Source organism: Protopterus annectens, chromosome 2.part0, assembly GCF_019279795.1.
Source record: "Protopterus annectens isolate FY-2018-M chromosome 2.part0, PAN1.0, whole genome shotgun sequence".
NCBI lineage: Eukaryota > Metazoa > Chordata > Ceratodontiformes > Protopteridae > Protopterus > Protopterus annectens.
In genome coordinates this window covers 1,241,422,701-1,241,445,831 of record NC_056728.1, presented here as the reverse complement: position 1 = coordinate 1,241,445,831, position 23,131 = coordinate 1,241,422,701, and the positions used below count along the sequence as shown (strand labels likewise).

The following is a 23,131-nucleotide window of genomic DNA, read 5'->3' as shown; positions in this document are numbered from 1 at the left end:
ATGGGCTCTGGTACATTTATACTGACTTTCCAAGAATGGGAAGTAAAAAAGCTAGAATTTGTATAAATAACATTTACATAGCATGAAGGAAAATTTAATTATGGGAGGAGATTTTAACTGCCCTTTGGGAAAATTTGAAACTAGAGCTACAAGACATCCTAGAATTTCAATGTCTACTAAGTTATTAAAAAAAGATTAAAAAATTTAAACATGACAGGTGCATTTTGTCTTAGAAAATATAATTCATTATTTTTTTCATTGCTGACATGTACTTGGTACACATTCTAGAACTGACAAAATCTTTATATTTCAAGAACTTTGCTCAAAAGATCTAAAATTTAATATACACTGCCCTATTTCTGATCACAATGCTCTCTTTATAAATGTAGAAGTAAACTGTAAAAAACTTGCTTACACTTCTAAGATTCCAGCCTATATAACAAGATTAGTAGATTTTAAACCCTGGTTTATAAATAATGAGATCAGTTTCTTTTTAGATTCTAATCTCGAAAACGAAACCGATATATTGATGGTATGGGAAAAAAGAAACAATAGGAGAAATATACCAAGAAGATGCAAGAAGAAATTCAAACACTTAAACAAATTTCAAAAAGGTAACACATCTTTATGAAAGTAAATTGAAAATCTTAACAAGCAATATGTAATATAGACAAAATCTCTATAGCATTATAGAAATTCAATATCTCAAGTTATGCTACGGCACCGAGAGGTATGCATATCATTATAATAAGTTCTAAAATTCACTTAAAAAATCTTATAGCATAAAAATATTTTAAGCACTAAAAATAACTAATTTTGGCCTGATATTGAATTTATCATGTGTGAATTTAAATCGTATTAACTTTTAAATCGTTGAAATAGTAGCACATTATCAGATAATACACATCCTATTTCTGACATAGAAAAATATAACTTCATGAAAATGTTATGAAAACTATTACTTTAACTGAAATCAAACAAACATTTAATTACTGGAAAGGAACAAAGTTCTGAATACAGGCATTATGATTCCTGAAATATATAACTTAATTCAAGAAAAAAAGTAATGCATTTATTTTTTAATACATTAACTACAATTCAAAACAACTTTGTTACTTCCCCTTCATGGAAATGTTCTTTTATATCCCTTTTACCCAAAAATAACACTGACCGATCACTCTATTTTACATATAGGTCAAGTTCTCTTTTAAATGTGGACTACAAATCCTTTATGTCAATTTTATCTAACATTAAAAAATATATATATTTCAAAGTTAAGTAAAGAAAATCAGGCAGGCTGTATACCTAAATGATAAAAACAAGACAGTTTTAAAGTGTTAATAGCAATCAAAAAAACAATGATTTAACCTTAATGTATCTAGACATAGAAAAGGCTTTGAGATGATTAACTGGAATTTTCTTTTCAAGTCTTTGGATTATTTTGAATTTGCTCAAGATTTTAAAAAATGTAATCAAAAATATCTATTTGGGTAATAGAGCCTATGTTAAAATAGGTTCTTATCTTTCTGATTAATTTGATATTTTGAAAGGGACCTAACAAGTCTGCTCACTGTCACCTATTTAATTTGCTTTAGGGATTGAAATTTTAGCTATAGGAGTAAGAGCTATTGAAAATGCTCAGGGGTTCTCTGTGGGTAAGGAATAACAATACAAAACAATGTTGTTTATGGATGATATGTTATAAACAGTATCTAAATTTAATATTACTATTTTTGAAATATTCAATACCACTGAAGAATTTGGGAAAATTCCAGGATTTCATTTTAATAACAATAAAACTATTTTTTATTACTCAACAATAATTTATCTTGAATTAAAGTCTTAGAAAAAAATCATTAGGCAAAGAGTCAATAGAAATGGAATATCTCTGAATATTTTTAAGGAAATCCTGAGACACACATAGGAATATTAACTATTAACAGAAATTAATAAGGTAAGTGAGATTTGAAATAAGCAGAATAAGTATATTTGCAATTTTGAGAAAACTTCAACTTATTAAAATGATTTTACTACATTAAATAATGTATATCATTCATACTGCTATGAGTCTACCTTCCAAATTACAATTAAATAAATGTAATGATATGTTATGAAAATGTTTGTGTGCTTCCAAAACTCTAGAATTGCAGATAAACATCATATAGTGGATTGGGATGGGGAGGAATAACATTTCTGGATTTGTAAACCTATGTTAAAGCAGCTTACCTAAATGTTCCAATATAGTGGTTTGATAGACATTCTTGTTTAAAGAAGAAGAATTTACAAAGATTACTTTTTAATCAAAAGAAAATGGAAATTCCTTTATACTTAGACATTGTGAAAGAAAACTATCCATGGTTTGTCTTCTGCAATTATATGCAATACAACTTCTTCCACATTTGTTAAATTAAGTCTTAAAAATGTAAGACAACTCATGTCAGTTGATATTAATTATAGAGATTGGTTTAATTTACTGATTCCATTTCAAATTTCTAAGGGTCTGTTAATAAATTTTAATTCAGTAGAAAGAAGGAATTGTTAAGAAAAATAATTTATTGGATGGTACAATTTTTAATAAGGCAAATTTAACATCTGTTGTGGAAATTCAATTGGAGTTTTATTTAGATCAGAGTGAGTGGATTCAGTTTCAAGATATAAGTTTTTATACATTAAACTTTTTTGTAGAAATCTGCAATCAAATAATAATAATATTCCTTATCTGATCATTTATTTTGCCATATTATCTATAATAATAATAATAAATCAGTTTTCTTCAGTCTCTTGGACTTATACAAGAATTTGATTAAAAATAAAGAAAACTTACTATGATAACTTATGTAAACCCATACTACAAGATAGGGCTAACATCTTTTCATATGAAGATAAATTACTAAATTTAAATTCAGTAGATAATACTTCTTTATTCCATACTTGGGAAATCTTTACTTGGAGATGTTTCAAAAGATAATTTTATATATCACATTTTAGTTGTGTTTAGTAGAAATGTTTAAATCTTATAAAGTTTGTTGTTAAAGACATAAAGAAAATGGTAAAGGAGATTGGGCTCATATCTTGTATGACTGTTCTGCTTTATCAGCTTTTTGGTAAAATGTTAATCATTTTTGCAGTGAATATGGAAAAAAACTTCCATTTCAAAGGACATGATTCTTTTCAACTCTCTGATATGAAGCATCATAAAAAAGATCAGTATTACCTTTTATGGACTACATTAGCTATTGCAACAAAGACATCTGTTGTAATCAATCATTTATCAATAGAAAAAATTAAACATAAATAAATTTCAGTCTGATATGGGTTTCACTGCAAATGTTTGCTGAAAACATTTTACTTCTGCTGTCTTTGTGTATCAGTTACTTCATTTGTAGTTTATATATATATATAGATATATATATATATATATATATATATATATATATATATATATATATAGATAGATACATACATATATATATATATGTATGTATATATGTATATATATATATATATATATATATATATATATATATATATATATATAAAAAAAAATATATATATATATATATATATATATATATATATATATATATAAAAACACTTGCCCCAGCCAAAACGATGTAGATCCAAGAAGTCCAGATACCCAATAAGAGAAGATATCGGCAGGATAAAACGCTGCTTCCCAGCCTATAATCCAAGAAACAAATCACGTTCAGTAGCATTGTCGTAAAAATATATCCAGCAACCAGAATCTCTATAACTCCAACATGCTGCACAGACCACAAAATGCTGGTGAACAGGATTAGTTCATCACTAATATGCTGATAACTTCAGAAATGCAAGGATAGGCACAGTGTATAAAAACACACAAAACTTTATTCCGTTAGCGCTTTCGCGGACTTCTCCGCTTCCTCAGACGTTGTAACAACAGGACATGACATCATAAGTTCTTTTATAGAGGATCCTGTCGAAATTTAAAGCAATACGCTTATTAAAATATATTTAAAATTATTAAAATGTGATTGCATTACATGTATGTATATGTTACATTACATCCATATATGATATTACCAATAAGGTTTACATATTTAATGCAACGAAAGATAACATGATTAACAACAACTGTTAAAACCAAGAATGAACTGTCACTGATCTATCTAAATGTGTGTCTGTTGCTGGCATGATGAGGATCTAGCTGGCCTATAAGGATAAATGCCAATGATATGCACTACCTGCTAATGGAGTATGGTAAGGGAAACTTACTCATTCAGGAATAGATAGTCAGATAGTAAAGCTATTAAAGACAGATATACTCAGGAAAAAAGAGAATAAATGCAATGTATGCAAAACAGATGTAGAGACAATAGAGAATGCCCAAAGTTCTATTGGGATAACTGTATAGCTATATTGGCCTAGCCTTCAGAATCGGTTTCAAAGAGACAGATTCATTGAGGCCTCTATTCCGATGTGCCACACATTTAGATAGATCAGTGACAGTTCATTCTTGGTTTTAACAGTTATTGTTAATCATGTTATCTTTCGTTGCATTAAATATGTAAACCTTATTGGTAATATCATATATGGATGTAATGTAACATATACATACATGTAATGCAATCACATTTTAATAATTTTAAATATATTTTAATAAGCGTATTGCTTTAAATTTCGACAGGATCCTCTATAAAAGAACCTATGATGTCATGTCCTGTTGTTACAACGTCTGAGGAAGCGGAGAAGTCCGCGAAAGCGCTTACGAAATAAAGTTTTGTGTGTTTTTATACACTGTGCCTATCCTTGCATTTCTGAAGTTATCAGCATATTAGTGATGAACTAATCCTGTTCACCAGCATTTTGTGGTCTGTGCAGCACGTTGGAGTTATAGAGATTCTAGTTGCTGGATATATTTTTACGACAACGCTACTGAACGTGATTTGTTTCTTGGATTATAGGCCGGGAAGCAGCGTTTTATCCTGCCGATATCTTCTCTTATTGGGTATCTGGACTTTTTGGATATATATATATATATATATATATATATATATATATATATATATATATATATATGTATGTATATATACGTAAAAATATATATATATATATATATATGTATGTATAGATATAGATACACACACACACACACACACACACACACACACACACACACACACACACACACACACACACACACACACATAAATGCACAACTCTACCTGTAATTATCAAAAACCCACTTCACCGAAATTCACAACGATGAGACGATGGTGCCAAAAACTTAAATTTTCTGAACATGCACATCACCGGAGTATTACTCCGGGAAAGGAAACACTTGGCCACCATGCAGAAATGAGCCCTTTTCCCCACTATAGTGCAATCTTGGAGTTGGTATATTTAGTTAAGGGGGTGCGGGACTGATCCCCCCACTAGGTGGGTTTGATATACTGCTGTGTGTTTGTTTTTAACTGGTGGCCAAGTGTCTCTTCCCAGAGTAAACCTCCGGTGATATGCATGTTCAGAAAATTAAGTTATCAGCAATGTCGTCTCATTGTTGTAAACTTCAGTGAAGTAGGTTTTCGATAATTACAGGTAGACACACATATATATCTACAGCACACTTTATTTCAGATGTGTATTTTGCAATATTTATGACATTATTAGAATTACTATTCATCAAGGCACTAAAGTTATTCTTGTATTTGCTTAAGATGTGAGATTACTTCTGTACACATTTCTTTTGAGTTTTGCTATATGCTTTCATTTAAGTATCAAAACTGCAAAGCTCAACATTTCATGCTTTCATTGTACTTAATCTGTCTGTGCTAATCAGTGTTTCTTCTTCAATGTTAACTGAACTAGAAGGGCAGCATAACTTCCTTACAGTTGTTAAATTTTTTTTTATGTCTCTGTACACCTTGTCTTGTTGGGAGATAGGTACTTTATGCAATCCTTTTATACAGTTCCTTTGTAGTTTCTGCTTTTCACTATGCCTTACATATTCTAGTTGCAGTTTTAAGCACTGTCATGTGAATTTGATCTAAGCAACAGACTTTTACCTTTACCTTAGAAAAAGAAGTTGTGCACTGGCTGTTCACAGACACAAAAATGGAGCAATTAAAAGGAAGTTATAGCATCCGTCCAGTTAAACTGTATGAAACAAAACATATTTACTTTTACAGACTGATGCAGTAGAGATATTTAATGACAGTATGTGCTTTGATAATTTGCTGCTTAATACATGTGAAAATATAAGTGATTAAGTAGAAATGTATACAGAATTAATCAAGCAGTGCATTAGTGTCCTTTGTGCTGGCCATTCACTTGTTACTTTAAACCCCTCCCCCACCTCCACCTTGAATAGGGTGTGTTTCCTTACAGAGTTTGGCCATCTTTTACATGCAGTTAATGTTTTGGAAGAAATTACTGTCTTATACAATATCATATTAATAGTTTGTGGCCTACTCAAATCGAATCTTTTGATTCTGGAAATGTTCTGACTGCACTAAAACTAATTACTAAGTTAAAAATTACATTATATGAAATTATGTGGCAATGCAAAGATGTTATTTTCTGTCTGTGTATTAATACAGATGGGTGTACCACTAATAAGCAAAACACTCAAAGATGACTGCTAGAACATTGACTGCATGTAGTCTAAAACATGGAAGCTGAAATATCAGTACACGTGTACCAAAAATAGCTTCAGAGACTGCACTTTTTTTACATTTTAAAAAATAAAATAAATCATTGATTTTGTAAGGGGCAAGCCACCCCACCAGTGCCCCCATACCCCAATGCTAATTATATATTAACTCTGAGATCCCATAAACACAGTTTAAGGGCAAATTTCCCAATACCTAGATTTGTGCTGCCTCACACAACTGTCAATTAGCTGCCTGTTTGACCATATGCATTGCCAGTACCAGAGTGAAAAATGCATGGGCAGGGATCTGGTTCACAGGTTTGGAGCCACAGTCTCTGGGGTGTGACATTGCTATAACCAAGCCCATCTACCATCCAGAGGCATTAGTCATGGAACTTCTATTATTGGCAAGTTTACTTTTTACCAAACTGCTTTGTCACATAAATTTATTTTAAGGAATTCATGCATATTTCATTTCTATGGTGAATAAAATTCAGTTATTAAATCAATACCTTTTAAGATTCTTATAGCTTTTTCTTCTCCTGCGTTTTACTGTTGTTATCTTTGTTTGAACAATATACCTGAATGTAATGCGTTAATCATTTCTTTAAGCACTCCTTTTGCAGTATCATCAGTAAAAATTTGTTTTCTTTTTCATAACTTTTTTTTTCTTTCTGTATTAATAAATCTTCATCTGTGTGTCATTATGAACTTATATTAGACATTGGGTGATTTTGGGTGATGAGTTGTGCCAGAGTCTGGATGATAAGCATGGATTACCTTTCATGATTAAGCAGATTCATCTGATCTAATTCTATTTTCCCTTTTCAAATCACAGCAACATTAGAGAATTAAGTATATACTTTGAAGTGATTGTTATCAGATGTATTGCATTTTCAAGAATGTACTGTTCTGTGAAGATGCATGCTGCTCTACTGGGGGATTTCTGACTGTTACTCCTGAATAAAAAAATATAGTATGAATACAGGAAAGTATTAGGAGAAACATTCAAGTCTGTTAGCAAAGTACTTATAATACTTGTCTGAATGAGTTGATGATTCTGCACAGATTACTAACACAATTTTAACTTGCTGGACTGGGGCTTTGCATGTATATGTAAATATGGGTGTTGTATCATCAAACTTAGTTTTATACTGAGACCTTTGATTTATTTCTGACGAAAACAGGCATGCTTTCATTGTTGTGTTGTTTGGCTGATGACTCAATCATGCATCAGTATGTTACTTTTGCATGTTGTTTTAAGTGCAATAATTGTGAAGCAGAGATCAAGACAGAGAAAGAATAATTTAGGCATGCGGAGGACTGCATCCACATGACAGCCCTTAGGCATACAACAAATGTCCTTTTAGAAAAGTGAGACGCACATAAACTGAAATGACAAAGGCCTGGAACCAAGTTGTAATGGATATAAATACTGTTGTAAGAAGGAACCACAGATTAATTCAGTGCAAGAAGGGGGCTAATAATATGGTAAGACTTGCCAGAGAAAAGACAAGGCAGAATGCAATCGCCTGTACAAATACTGAGGGGGAGCTCAAACACTAATTCCTTTAACACCTGACAAAGAGTACCTTCTCTCCATTTGTGTGGATGACTGTGACACAGATAAGGATGGCAGTGGTACAATCAGAGGTGGTGAGGACATTGGTTATTACCCATGTCTGCAGTATTAACAGACATCTGTTCAGGAAGGTTAGTTTGACAGCAATAACATGTTTATATGGAAAACTAAATCCTGAAATAGAAAAACTGCATGCAACACATGACAGTTACTGTTACCAGGTAAACCTTCCACTTCTGCACATAATGACATTGAACAGAGTGTGCATGGTAAGTGTCCTCTATACCTCCTATTACAGCATACAGTAGTGTATGCACTGTCTGTCTAGTAATGTATTTAATGAATTGTTTACAGGATCAACAGCAGTGACTATACCTCTCAATGGTACCAAATTCCTTGGTATTTACTGGTTTTGAGGGACAAATAATGGGGTGCCACGAATTCCTGAGTGGCCCCTTTATTTCCCGATTTTTAAAACATGTTATTTATAGAAGGCAAGCATTGTAAGTCCACTAGCTTATCTCTTTAATTCTATGCACTTTTAATCTGTTCAGCATTAATGTTCATTTTTATTCAGCTACTTATGTATTTTTTAATTTGGTTTACAACATCTTTGAATATTTACAAGGAGGACTTAGCAACTGATGATGTTGATCAATGACTGCATTTTTTGATTAGTTTACTTATGTGGGTGTGCCTTGCAGTGATTAGTTGTTTTGATGGGAGTATCATTCCATTTATTATTTTTAAATGGTAGTTTGTGTATGGTTTTTTATCTGATGAAAGTGCTTAACCTGTATTTTATCGTGTTTTGGTTCATATTTGTTTATTAAAGAGTTTATTTTTAGTTGACCCAGCCATGTGTGTTTGGTTTCTAGTGCTTTGGTTGTATTTCCAACACCGGGCAACTTGAGGAGTTTATTTTTGTGAAGTATTTATAGTTTTAAATTATACACAAGTCTGCCTGATGATATCAGCTCTTTGTGATGCAGTACCTGACTGCCTGTCAGAATCGGAACTGTGGATGGTGGTTCATAATGGGAGGGATGCTTAAAAGATGTTATAGAGCCATTATTGCTTGATATATGAAAGAGCTTCTGTACTGTTTCTTTCGAAATTCAGAGACTACATGCTTCTGTTGCCTAAAAATCAACCAAACTGCATATTATTTAACATTAGAATTTACTTTGTTAGCACGATGTTTGGTTTCATTAATAATGGTCTTTAAACTACCACCTACCTCTTCTAGAAATGCACACAATCATCCAGTAAGGACTTTAACAACTCTTAGTTTTACCTGATATAAATTAAAATTATAATGACCACATTTAAAGTAACAATTCATTTCAAGCAAAGGACTTGTAGATAATTACAAATCCTCTTTATTTCACTAGCTGCTGATTTTGGCAACTTGCAACCTTAACCTGGCTCTCTGTGTTTTTCACTGCACAGTAAAATTGTTTTAAATAATGGATAATAGATGTTTGTTTAATGTTGAGATTTAATTTTTACTTTGAGACACATTTTATAACTCATCCACTGGAGCTGTGCTCCTATCATTTTAGCTTCCAGTGATTCATTCATGAGAAGGGCTGCTGCTGTCTGTTATCATCAGAGGTACAAAAGCACAAACATGGCATGAACCGGCATCACTCCTGGAGCACAGATGGAACTAACCATTCACCAAAAATTATAATTTATTGCTCTTTTATCAGCCTGCCTCTGTGTCTCATACAGTTTGTCCTGCCTGCGATAGTCGTCTGCTTTCTGCATGACATTCAGTAAATGTGTATGGTATAATGTGTCCGAGTGTAATTGTCTGTTTTCACCAAATCCAACCTATATCAATGGGATAAAAAACTTACGCATGCAGTTTAAATGGTTAGAGTGGTCAGCAGTTCGGATTTCAAACTCACGTTCCCATAAGTCATTGTAATCTACTAGTGTTTGCCATGCACAATTTTATTCAGAGGAAAGAAAAAGGCACCCATTTTAAAGTGTATGCCATACTGGGTAGCAGAGTGAAGTTGCTGTTTTTATCTGAGCAGGTTTTCTTCGGTTCTACAGAAAATTGCCGCGTGGTGCTTTTGAAATGTTACAAGGGCAGTACAGAGAGCAATGCCTGATATTAGGGTCACTTGAATATTGACATAAATAGTAGCTTCTTCATACCTACTTCGTGTTCAACCCCAGAATATGTAAGTAACTATGGGAAAAAGAGGGTTCATTTGAAAACAACTTTGTATTATGAGAATTAAATGAAAGATGTAGTATTATCAGAATTAAACTTTACTAGGTATGTATCTTTAATGTCAAAATTGATGACACATACATTTAAGGTATTGTATCTCATAGTTGCATACTAGACTAAGGCTTGCCCTTCTTTTTTTAACACAGTCTGCAAGCATAAGTGTCTGGGACAGCTTGCATTTTCCCATTGACTTTGCTGCTTACACCAAATACTTCGAGATAGACAACTGACCCACAGCCAGTCACCTAGATACCTTTCAATACATTTTATTTATACTTCTGAATAACTGTTAAGTACTGATTTTTAGAGGCTTCATACAAAAGTCAGGCTTCTGGCTATTCTGGTGATATTTTGTGTTCATAGCTCTTAACCTTCCATCTACAGAATGTGGAACATTTCCTCTCATAATATGGAACAAATGTGTAAAATGTAGAACACACACTCACAGGATGATTAAAATGTGTTACTTTATGCTTAGCATTCCCTTGAATTAATATGATTCAGTATTATTTCACATGAATATAAGTTAAAATATTCTTATCACTGAATGTGTGACTGACCCTTTCAATGTGGAACAGTGAGAAACAAGAATATTTTAAGACTCAAAATGAAGAATGTTCCTCTTATCTTTACAAAGGGGTGCCAGGCACAGATATACAGTATGCCAAAGTATGCCAGGGAATAGGTTAAGCATTGGCTACCCAGCAGCAAATGTGCCACAACATTATTGAGGGTCAGTGCACTGCCAAAGAAAATGTCAGCTAGAAATGGTTAGAGTCCTTCAGGGTGTATGTGAGGATTTCCAGCAATACATGGAAATGAGAGAGAGTATGGATAATGCTATGATCACACTGATCTGTAGTATGGTGACACACAAAGCATCCTTGAACACCTACATTTACACACTAATGAGGACTTACCATGCTCAAATAGGAGTCAGTGTTGGAAGGACAAGAGGACAGGGTACTGTCTGGACATGTGGGGGCATACTGCATTGCACTGCAAGTACTTCACAAAAAGATAGTAGAAATAATGGGGGTGGGGCAAGCATAACAGATTTCATGCAGACCTCATAACAGTTCATCTACATACAGCAGTACCTCTCATTCAAGGTCCAGGTCCTAAAGCACTGTGACATCAGTGTCTGTAGAATCATCTGCATCAAGTAGATCATGACATCACAAGACACCTTCAAGCTTACATGATAGCCCCTCTGCAAGATCATGTGCACCTTCAGCTACCCTACCTTTGGGAAATGCTTATTGCACATCTGATTTTGACCTACTGTTATTCAAGCTAGACATTTCCAGTACCTACAATTTGACTTTTACATAGAGATGTCAATGTTTAACTTCAAAAGCAATGAATTATTTAATAAAAAGAAAAAAAATAAGGCACTGTATGTGAGAATAGAATGTAAGTCAGTATTAAGACCTGCATGCCTTTCATTTCAGTAATGGTTATGCTTACAGTTAAAGGAAATATGTGGAAATAAACCTGCATCTCATAACATTCATAATGCAGTGATTTACACTATTAATGGTCTATTCTTTGCCAGTGTACAGGGTTTGATTTGCATCTTTGAACATAAATCACCTGCCTCCCCCACCTCAAAACAACAACAAAAAAAAAAAGATATCTTATGTGTTGTTGAAAAGGGAATAAACATAATGGCCACATAGTTTACCTTTTTGCTGTTAAGCACACATGAACACTGCCTCCAGCAAGCCATATTATTTTTATTCAACAGTGCCCCCCCAAAAAAAACAGCCATATCAATAATAGTTATGCACAAATTGTGTGATTGCCCTTTACTTTAATAGACGTTCTACCCCCCAAAACTAGATGGCCACTTTGTGTGCATATTTCCTATGTGTGGACAGTGTCTACTGTTACCACTGTCCATAGAGGTTTACTACTAAAAAAAATACCTGGAAGAGAAAACCATCTAAAAAATCCACCTGCCCATAACTTCCAGATGACTGTACTCATGTGAGTAAAGATTTGTGGGAAAGTACTTTGTTTGGTTTGAAACTGTTTGTAGGGACTTAAAATACATAATAATAGGACACAGGTTGTTTGTCCATGTCCATTTACTATGTTTGTGGGGTACAGGTGAGAAGTCATACTATTAAATAGCATGGCCTCTCACTTCCAGTTCAAATTTCTTACCAGTTTTAATTGTAAGCTTCAAAGTAATTATTTGGGCAGTATAGTGAAAGCAGAAAACGTTTTTAAAGATTAAGTTCTTAACAATTAAAAAAGGAATACAGCAAATCCCACAGTTAAGGTGTTAAGTAGCCACAAGATTGTAAATAATTATCACTGCTGACTCACTTGCAAGTTTTTTATGTTTTTTTTTAAGTCAGCAGCATAGCACTGAGGGATCTTCATGAGAGGGGAGCCAGCAAGTGCCCCTTTTGTATCACCCTCAATCCAGCCCTGTCAGCCTAGGATTCTTCTCCTTCCTACCATTACTGTGTCCTACACAAATGAGGCGGGTCAGGATAGCATCATCTTTGACCTCAGTGCAAAATGAAAAGCAGTAATAAATAAACCATTCTTCTCAGAATTTACCATTTGGAGCTATGACACTGTCAATAACATATGTAGAAACACAGACTGGGATAGTACCCCAAACAGCCTCTTGCTTTCAGAACTGTCCTTGTCATAAGAACAAGTATTTATCAAATTAACAAAAATACTTACTTTTCATATCAGTATCACACACCTATTTTTAAATGTAGCTTAAACTTGAAAGATGAAAGCAATAATAAGGTAATTTTAATTACATCAGAAAATTGGAAGTCAAAATCTGTGAATGCAGTATCTTATCAATAACTATGACCTGATCATCAAACCAGCAGACAGAACAAATGTACTTGTAGAAAAAAATCTGTGCAAACTTCACAATAAATAGAATTACGAGTGCTGTAGGCACATGTGGGTATTTTAAGTACAAATATGATAAACGGTACAAAACAAGTAGAACAATGAAGCTCAGTGGGTCTAGACCGTGTAGGTTCATAGGTATATACTAGTCCACGAGGGCTTTTATAAGCCTTACTGTGCAAACCAACTCAATTGTGCCCTATGCATCATGAGCATTTATTAGGAGAGAATATGACAGGAACTTTCTAGAGGTTATGTGGGGGGGGGTGTTATTCTGGGCATTACTGCCTCTTTCTATCAGGGACATGTGGTCCAGACCCAAGGTGAATTTCCAATTTCCCATCTATTGGTCAAGGTTACACTTAAATAGGGTTAGGGATAGACTGTGACATTGATGGGGATCCTGCTGCAGAGCATGAGGATTCTCTGAGACACATATCGGTCTCACCAACGTGTCTAATTTATATCGCAAGCAACATTTAAATCCTTTGAACTAGTAGTTCTGATGCTGTTCATTTTGCAGATGTGCACAAAGTACATCACAGCTATATCTGAGGATGCCTTGTATGCCAGGCATAGATCATCTGTCAGTAACCTGTAGGAGACTGAGTATAGAGATAGGGCTTTATGGTGATCCATACAGGACAATATGTTTATACCCTGGATTCTCCTAGTAAGAAACCTTTGGGGGTGCTCCATCTGTTGCATGTGTCTGGTTGTGTACATGCTGAAAAAGCAATATACTAAATGATGGGTCTGATAAGGGACAGATAAAGTGGCATTATGACTTCCTTGGACTTGGATGCCATGTCCTTACTTATAAGTTAGGCAAAATAGAATGATTTTCTTACTACCTTGGCCACATGTTGGTCAAAGGCCAAATTACTGTCTATATATGTTCCCAGATCCATGACTACTGGGTCAACCTTTAGGAGTATCTTATGGATGGCGTAATTAGCCTGGGTGGCAATTCTCCCAGAAGGCACTATAATGTGTTTCTTGGCATTGAGTTTTAATCCATGTCTTTGGCACTAGTCATTTGTCTGTGTTAGACACTCTTATAAGATGTTTGTATCATGGGGGATCTATGATAAATCACAATTCACAGTTGTCTGTGAACATGGACAGCCAAAGGCCCATGGCTTTAGCTTTTACCTCTGAGAAGTAGATGCCAAACAGGAGTGGTCCCAGCAAAGAGTCCTGCTGATGACTGGTTTCCCAGCCTGACTTCCGGGTCCTGTCTGTGTGCCAGTTAGCAAGCCAGCAATTTAAAAAATGGTTTATACCCAGTTCAGTGAGTTTGTCAGATATACCTGAGATTGGTATTGTACTGAATGTCTTAGCCAGGTTCAGGTAGTTATGCACTATTTTCTCCTTATCCATTGCCTTGATGACCTTCTCAAAGAATTGTGCCAGGTTTAGTAGGCATGACCTTCCCTTGACAAAGCTAGATTGGGTGGTGTGCAGTGTCTGAAGGTTGCCTGTGCCTTTGTTGATCATTTCCACAACAATTCATTCCATGGCTCTGCATATGAGACTAGTCAGACTAATACATCTGTAGTTTCCAGGGTCAGTTGATGGCCCACCTTTGTGAAGTGGGATAACTACTGCAGTCCTTCATTCCCATGGTACAAAGCCTGATTTGACACCGTAATTGAAAAGTGACTCAAGTGATCCTGACAGATAATTTTTCAAGTTATTTAAAGGCATCCTGATATGTTGTTATGGTCTATTGAGGTTGTGTTTTTGGCCTTAGTGAGTGCTGCCAAGACCTGCTCCCTGTTAATACTTGGGGGGATATGCTTGTAGTATTTCATGGTGGAGGAATGAGGGTGAAGTCTGAGCTGAATTTGTCAGCCAGGAAATTTGCTGTGTCACTCTGCTCAATGAAGGTGGCACCATTAACCACTATTTCGGCATACTGATGTATGCTGCCTTTGAGGTTTTGGGCATAGCTGTAGAAGAATTTGTGGTTGGTTTTATCCTTTGAGGCTATCTTGACCTTGTAATTGGCCTTGCTGGACTTAGTCTATTTGTTTCCTGTTAATTTAATCAGAGAACTCTGAAGGGTTAGTTAAAGTCTCCCTAGAATAGGGTATTTGGTGTAATGATGAGTGTCTCCAGTAGGTCTAGGCACAAGCTATGAGATTCTAGGGACATATAAGGTGAGCTATAGCTTGCTAAGATACAGTATGGGACTTGGTCTATAATGATTTGCAAGTGAATAAATTCCAGAGCATCATCCTGTTTAACCAAACTAGAGTTATGCTTGTTGTTAATATAGATTGAGAGTCCTCCATCTTTTGTCCCTGTTTGTGCAGCTGATGATCTAAATATGTGGAAGGCACAGAAGGCTTGCACTGCAGAGTACTTTCTGTGGATTTAAACCATGTCTCAGTAATGGCATGGATGACTATATTCCCCAGAGTGAGGAGAGCTTGTAGGGTGTGGGGTTTCTTGTTTAGGCTCCAAATATTGAACAGTAACACGTTTAGGTTTTATTTGCTATGTCAGTAGGTTTGTCAATTTGGTATTTTCTGAAAAAGGATCTAAGAGAATGGATACGTTTTAACCATTATTCGGAAGCCTAGGAGAAACAGTGCAGACCATTCTTTGCAAAGCAACATAGTTTGCTGACCATGTCCTCCCACGCTAACAAATATTGAACATCCCTGGAAAGACACCAGACACTAAGCTAATTATTGAATTCAGTCATCTTTTGGTCATATAGTGGCATCATCCTTGGTGAAAGTAGAATGCTGCTCAATGCAAGGCATGTATGTGCCTTAGACACATATTCAGAGAGATCAACAATGTCTTCATATAGTCCAGGGAAGTATGTTTCAGGTAATTAACACCCACATAGATTGTGGTAGAATCGTACTGGTGCCTGTAGTGTAGTGACATGACTGTGTGTGTAACTTGCCAGATCCTGGTTCCAGATTAGCAACTAACCATTACCGTCTCCTTGTTCTGTCTGGAGAGTGGGGCATCTGTGTGCCATAAAATGAAGTTCCCTATGAAAGGGTCCTGGGTAATGTGTTTGCTTGCCTTATGGGCTTTGTTCTTGGAGCTCAACTGGATGTAGGCATATGTGTGGTGTTTGTTGTTGTTTTTGGTGAGTGATTTAGAGATTGCAGAGGATAGGTGTTACCCATTTTTAGGCTTAGGACATCTTTGAGGTAGGGGAAGATTTTTTTTAGTGCATCAGCATAAGTTGGTCTATGGATATGGTGGACACTGTGTGCAGTGAATCTTGTATGTGCATTCTTGACAACCTTGTTTGTAGATGAGATTTTTACCTAAAGTGAAATTGTGTATATGCATTTTCTGCATGCTGTGTTTGTTTCTTTAAGGATTAAATGATTGTCTGTGAACATGAAACAATTACCATATTGTCTCAGGATGCCCATATCTACCAAGCTGGCTATCGATAAATTTGGAACTTGCATAACCATGTTGTCCAGACCTGTATTTGGCTGAGACACTGTAGGTTGTGGACTGGGTTATACTTAGGTATGGCTGGTCTCTGAGGTTTGGTACTAGACTAGGTTAGATTGTGGTAACTCACTGCTCAAAGCTCATCTGCATGCAATGGCTTTGTTTTAGCCACACTAAGTTACATGTTTCGGTTTTAAGAGTACTTTTATAGATACAATTTACTTTCTGGGAAATTGTGTCTGTACAGGGCACTACTAACCTCTTCATCTAAAAATGCAAAAAAAGATTGTAAGTGTAATGCTGCAACAAAACAACTTAAACAAATTACCTTGAGAAGGCAATTTCAAGTATTATGGACCTTTAAAATGATTTAAAAGAGAAATCAACAAATAAAGCAAAAATAAAACAGTAGCACTCTAAACAGTTAACTAAAGTGCAAAATAATAAAATAAATCTCTTATCTGCAAAGGATGGCAGTAAAATAAACCTCTTATCTGTCAAGGAACAGGATTAACTCAGGACTTCCTCAGAATGTGGTGAGGGTGCCAAGCAGATTGGAACTCTAGGAAAATGAGTTGGAGACAATTTGTAGTAAGGGAGGTTTACTCAAGTGCAATACTGATTTGCTGGGTGGCCACTTAGTATTATGGATATAATGAAAATGATGGGTGTGAAAGTACTTACATAGGTTACCCAACAGACAATAGCAGTGAAAGGGGAAACTTTGGAAGTCAGATTACCATAAGGAGTAGAAGCCAGAGAGACACCCTTTAAAACCACAAGAGAAGAGTGGCAAAGTTTGAGAAAAAGCAAACTAGAACTCTAGTCCTATGGTTAGAATTTCAGAAAGTTTAGCATATTGTTTCATTGGGGGCCTAGGACATACTCAGGGGACAGGGGAAAAAAAAGTAGTAAGGTAAACAAAAAGGCACTGAAATGCAAGTTTAACCAGGTGTATACAGCTCTGAAAAGTACTGAAGCATAAATCCTGTAGCGCAGTTCACAATGCTGCCACTACTGCAATCCCACCATAGACTAAAGCACCTGTCTACTGTTTCCTCTGTAAAATCAAGGAAATCCCAACTATCCCATTTTAGTTATGTTAAACACAATATTAGCAGGTGAGCACTTACCTGAACTATGGCAACATGCTGTAGCAGTTCCAGATGACAAACTGTTTATGAAGAAGGGGTTACATCAGACCCAGACAATTTTAAATCTTCCAGCGTGACTAGTATTCTATGTAAAATTATGGAGAGTCACCATGGTACTTATTATTTCTATTTATTTATTTTATTTGCCATTTGTTAACAGGGTTAGTCCAACTGAGCCATTGGCCCATTTTCAGTAGAGACCTAAAGAGAAATGCACCAGAAATACAAAACTTTATTATAAAGATTACAATACATTAAATATATAAGAATTTAACATTGTTCAGAAAGATAGAGAAGAGAGAAACAAAATAATAAAAAATGTGATACAATAATATTAGCAGATTATAGCATACATTAAAAGGTCAGATGAAACCAAGTATATGCAAAAATACAGTTTAACAGCTTAGTTCAAGTATCGTGTTCAGTCATGAAATCTAGTATATGCAGAATAACGTATTAACAACTTAGTTCAATTTTGAACTTTCAACTTATCCAAAATAAAAAGGACACCATTTCTTTTAGACAGGGAACAGTATTTGTCAAGGTGAAGTCTTGTATTTTGTATGCTGTAACAATCTTTGAAGAGGTAACAGCAGCACCTGATGGGGATTTACAAAGCATAGTTTTTGTTATAACTTTGATTTTCCATGTAAAAGGAATAATTGACAAAAGCATAAAATAATAATCCAGTCATAAATAAAAGATATAAAAATATGAATTATGCAAAAGGACAAAGCAAATCTTGGTGAGGGTTGTCTCTCTAGTCCACTAGGGATTACCAATAATATTCTACAAGGCTTTATACTGGGGGCACTATGGACTACTCTAGAAATAAACGTTGGAAATCAGCTGTCAGTAGCCAGACATACTGGTAATTGTAATCTGGTTAAAATAATTATTTCAGTAAATGATGCCAGAGGCTTCTGTGATGGTCTACAAATAGTATATGCCTGTTACAGTAGCAATGACCTCATCTTTAATGTCAGTAAATGTAACATCAAAAAATGTGGCAGGAAGGATAGTATTTATGATTACAGAATAAGTGGTATAATCATAAAAATGACACTGTCATTAAGGATTTATGGTCAATAGTCAAAAATAATTAAACTGTGTCCTCTGTTATCTAAGGAGCTCAGAAAAGCAAATGATGTAACTTATTAAATTCTGAAGAGCATCTTGAGTCTCTCTGGGGGATAATATTGTGTTAATTCTTACCTTACTCCTCTTGCTAGTTATTGGACACATTGTTGCTATTTGTATCCTTTGAAAAAGCCATCTGAAACATTATGAAATGGTAAATAAGTACTACCAGAAAAATCATAGAGCTAGAAGAGTTTACTATTCGAAATGAGTTCAGGATTTATTCCACATTTTTTTATAAAGAAAAATAAAAAAAACATGATGGGAACTGAATATTAGTTAAGTATTATTTTGTCTAATACATGATTTATGAACTCCTTATAAAGCATCAGGTTTATTTATAAAGATTTTAATATTTGCTTTTATGATTAGAGAGGTTATACAGAGCAGTCATATATTTCAAAAATAAAAATAAATGTTAGTTAATGCACTTATACTTATCTGCACCTTTCATTACAGAATACATTCATAAGTACAGATCAAGTGTTAAGACCATTGATTTGCAAAAAGCATACATGATATTCTTCCCTGTGCGTATTCCCTTCATTGCACCATAGTGAAGAGAACACAGTGACTATACTCTGAAACTGGGAAAAAGCCAAATTTGTTAAGCAACTTTCTGGTGTATGAATGGGGTCCCCCCTTAGCACTACTGTGCTGTAGTCTCATGTTGCCATAATAATAAACTTTCTGCTGTAAGAACGGGGTCACCTCTTAGTACTGCTGTACCGTAGTCTCATGTTGCCATAATAAGCAGTTTTCTGGTGTGCGAATGGGGTCCCCCTTAGTACTGCTGTGCTGTAGTCTCATGCTGCCATAATAAACAGCTTTGTGGTGTAAGAATGGGGTCACCCCTTAGTACTGCTGTGCTGTAGTCTCATGTTGCCATAATAAGCATCTTTCTGGTGTGTGAATGGGGTCTCCCTTAGTACTGCTGTGCTGTAGTCTCATGTTGCCATGATAAACAGCTTTGTGGTGTAAGAATGGGGTCACCCCTTAGTACTGCTGTGCTGTAGTCTCATGTTGCCATAATAAGCATCTTTCTGGTGTATGAACAGGGTCACCCCATTAGTAGTACTGTGTTGTAGTCTCATGTTGCCATAATAAGCAGTTTTCTGGTGTATGAATGGGGTCCCCCCTTAGTACTGCTGTGCCGTAGTCTCATGTTGCCATATTAAACAGCTTTATGGTGTAAGAATGGGGTCACCCCTTAGTAATGCTGTGCTGTAGTCTCATGTTGCCATAATAAACAGTTTTCTGGTGTGCGAATGGGGTCCCCCTTAGTACTGCTGTGCTGTAGTCTCATGTTGCCATAATAAACAGCCTTCTGGTGTAAGAATGGGGCCACCCCTTAGTACTGCTGTACCGTAGTCTCATGTTGCCATAATAATCAGTTTTCTGGTGTGTGAATGGGGTCTCCCTTAGTACTGCTGTGCTGTAGTCTCATGTTGCCATGATAAACAGCTTTGTGGTGTAAGAATGGGGTCACCCCTTAGTACTGCTGTGCTGTAGTCTCATGTTGCCATAATAAGCATCTTTCTGGTGTATGAACAGGGTCACCCCTTAGTAGTACTGTGTTGTAGTCTCATGTTGCCATAATAAGCAGCTTTCTGGTGTATGAATGGGGTCCCCCCTTAGTGCTGCTGTACCGTAGTCTCATGTTGCCATAATAAGCAGTTTTCTGGTGTGCAAATGGGGTCCCCCTTAGTACTGCTGTGCTGTAGTCTCATGTTGCCATAATAAACAGCTTTCTGGTGTAAGAATGGGGTCACCCTTAGTACTGCTGTACTGTAGTCTCATGTTGCCATAATAAACAGTTTTCTGGTGTACGAATGGGGTCCCCCCTTAGTACTGCTGTGCCGTCGTCTCATGTTGCCATACTAAACATCTTTCTGGTGTAAGAATGGGGTCACCCCTTAGTACTGCTGTGCTGTAGTCTCATGTTGCCATAATAAACAGTTTTCTCGTGTGCGAATGAGGTCCCCCTTTGTACTGCTGTGCCATAGTCTCATGTTGCCATAATAAACAGCTTTCTGGTGTAAGAATGGGGTCACCCCTTAGTACTGCTGTGCTGTAGTCTCATGTTGCCATAATAAGCAGCTTTCTGGTGTATGAACAGGATCACCCCTTAGTACCACTGTGATGTAGTCTCATGTTGTCATAATAAGCAGTTTTCTGGTGTGTGAATGGGGTCCCCCTTAGTACTGCTGTGCCGTAGTCTCATGTTGCCATAATAAACAGCTTTCTGGTGTAAGAATGGGGTCACCGCTTAGTACTGCTGTGCCGTAGTCTCATGTTACCATAATAAGCAGGTTTCTGGTATAAGAACAGGGTCACCTCTTAGTACTGCTGTGCTGTAGTCTCATGTTGCCATAATAAGCAGCTACCACACTTAAAAGCTGTAATACAGATCATCCTGCATGTTTGTGTGTGATGTTATAAAGCATATTATAGCTTTTAAAGCAGATAGATAAATAAAGCTGAATGTCACACTTCTGGCCAGTGTCTGAGAGGCAGTGCTGAGTATGTCACTGCTCCTTTTTCTTTTTTCCTCTTCCCTCTCTGTGTCTTGTAGAATATTAGATCAGATGAACCTCCATATAACACAAAACATTGCATGACAACACTCCTAGTCTTTTTTTTCTCTGTGTTACTAGTACCACATCCAACAATTTAAATTTATTGTATTACAATGAATTCTGGTCATGTTTCTCTGATCTTAACCAATATGTTACATGTTCACAAAATGGATGTTGATTCACCTCTCAAACTTTGCTTCATTCTGCTCTTTATATGAATTTATTGGCATCCATTTCTCGAATGTATAACAATTTGGTTATGATCAGGGACATGATTGCAATATTCTATATTATATCTTTATGGCAGTTTTTATTATTTATGTCCTTGTCTCCCTTATTTGACACTTATTGTTTATAAGGTTTTTTTAAGTGCCACTTTACTGTATGTATTGGGAAAGTTACTTCTATAATCCAGGAATGTGGAGACTAGGAAACTCATTATTTTTTTGGTGACATCTAATTCTAGGATTAGATTATTCTACATTACATTCCCTTCGTGAAAGATGTCATTTCAAGGCATGAACTCATAGGTTACGGAATCAACATGTTATCCTTTAATAACCTAAACTAGACATAGAACAGTGACTGAGAGTTTACTTAGCAGTTGGCAATACGTTGTTTTACTTATTTTTGCTGTAATGCATTTGTAATTTTTTTAGGTAACGTTTTAATAAGTAGCTTCTATTTTACTAATTTCTTTTCTTTTGCTTTTACAGAAGCCAGAATGCCGTCCGGCCTTCATAAATTTACTGCAGTCTATCAACACCATAGCAGAGAGTAGACATTCATAAGAATCCTACCACACTTTCAGTCATCCTATTTTCTATATGCCATGGCACAGAAGGCCACCAGGTGTAGCCACTTGACTGTGCAAATTATCAGTCAACAGACATTATAAGCTGCTAATAGCTTTATGTGTAAAGCTCCTTAGGCCAGTGCAATTCTTTTACTTCACTTTGGTTAGAGTATTTGCAGCACCAAATATTTTTAAATAATCAAAGTAAGCTACAACTGCAAGAGACATGTTGGGAATGTTCGTAGAGCATATGTGTAATCCGAAGAATGTGCATGCAATCAACATTTATCCCAAACAGGCATGATCAGCACTCATAGATATTCAACAAAGAAAATGAAAAGGGAGCTAATCACTGAAGCTGCCTTGCTTTACCTACATCAAGTCATCTTACATTTCAGACCTCAAAGACTTTTTCTTTACTAGTGGATGAAGATTTTTCCAGTAAAACTCGGTACATATCACCAAAATAAGCAGGCTCTGAATTTCTTTCTATTAATACGATGAAAAGAGCGAACTAATTCATACAGAAATCCGCATCATTTTCATGCGATGTTTGGCTGTTATATATTACCTTATGTTATACCCATAAAGTAGTATATCTTCGGAAGTGCCAGTCAGATGAAATGCTGGGAACAGATATAACTGCATGTCATTCTTTGTGG

General features: G+C 35.5%; 1 protein-coding gene across 1 annotated transcript in view; it reads left to right on the top strand.

Annotated features, from left to right (window-relative positions):
- Positions 1 to 22,931, top strand: part of TXK (TXK tyrosine kinase) — a 693,943-nt gene extending 671,012 nt beyond the window's left edge. The window contains exon 15 of the mRNA XM_044061415.1: positions 22,390 to 22,931. Within this exon, the coding sequence (XP_043917350.1) occupies positions 22,390 to 22,464 (75 nt within the window). The 3' untranslated portion in view covers positions 22,465 to 22,931. The remainder of the gene's footprint in view (positions 1 to 22,389) is intronic.
- Positions 22,932 to 23,131: the final 200 nt, after the last annotated feature.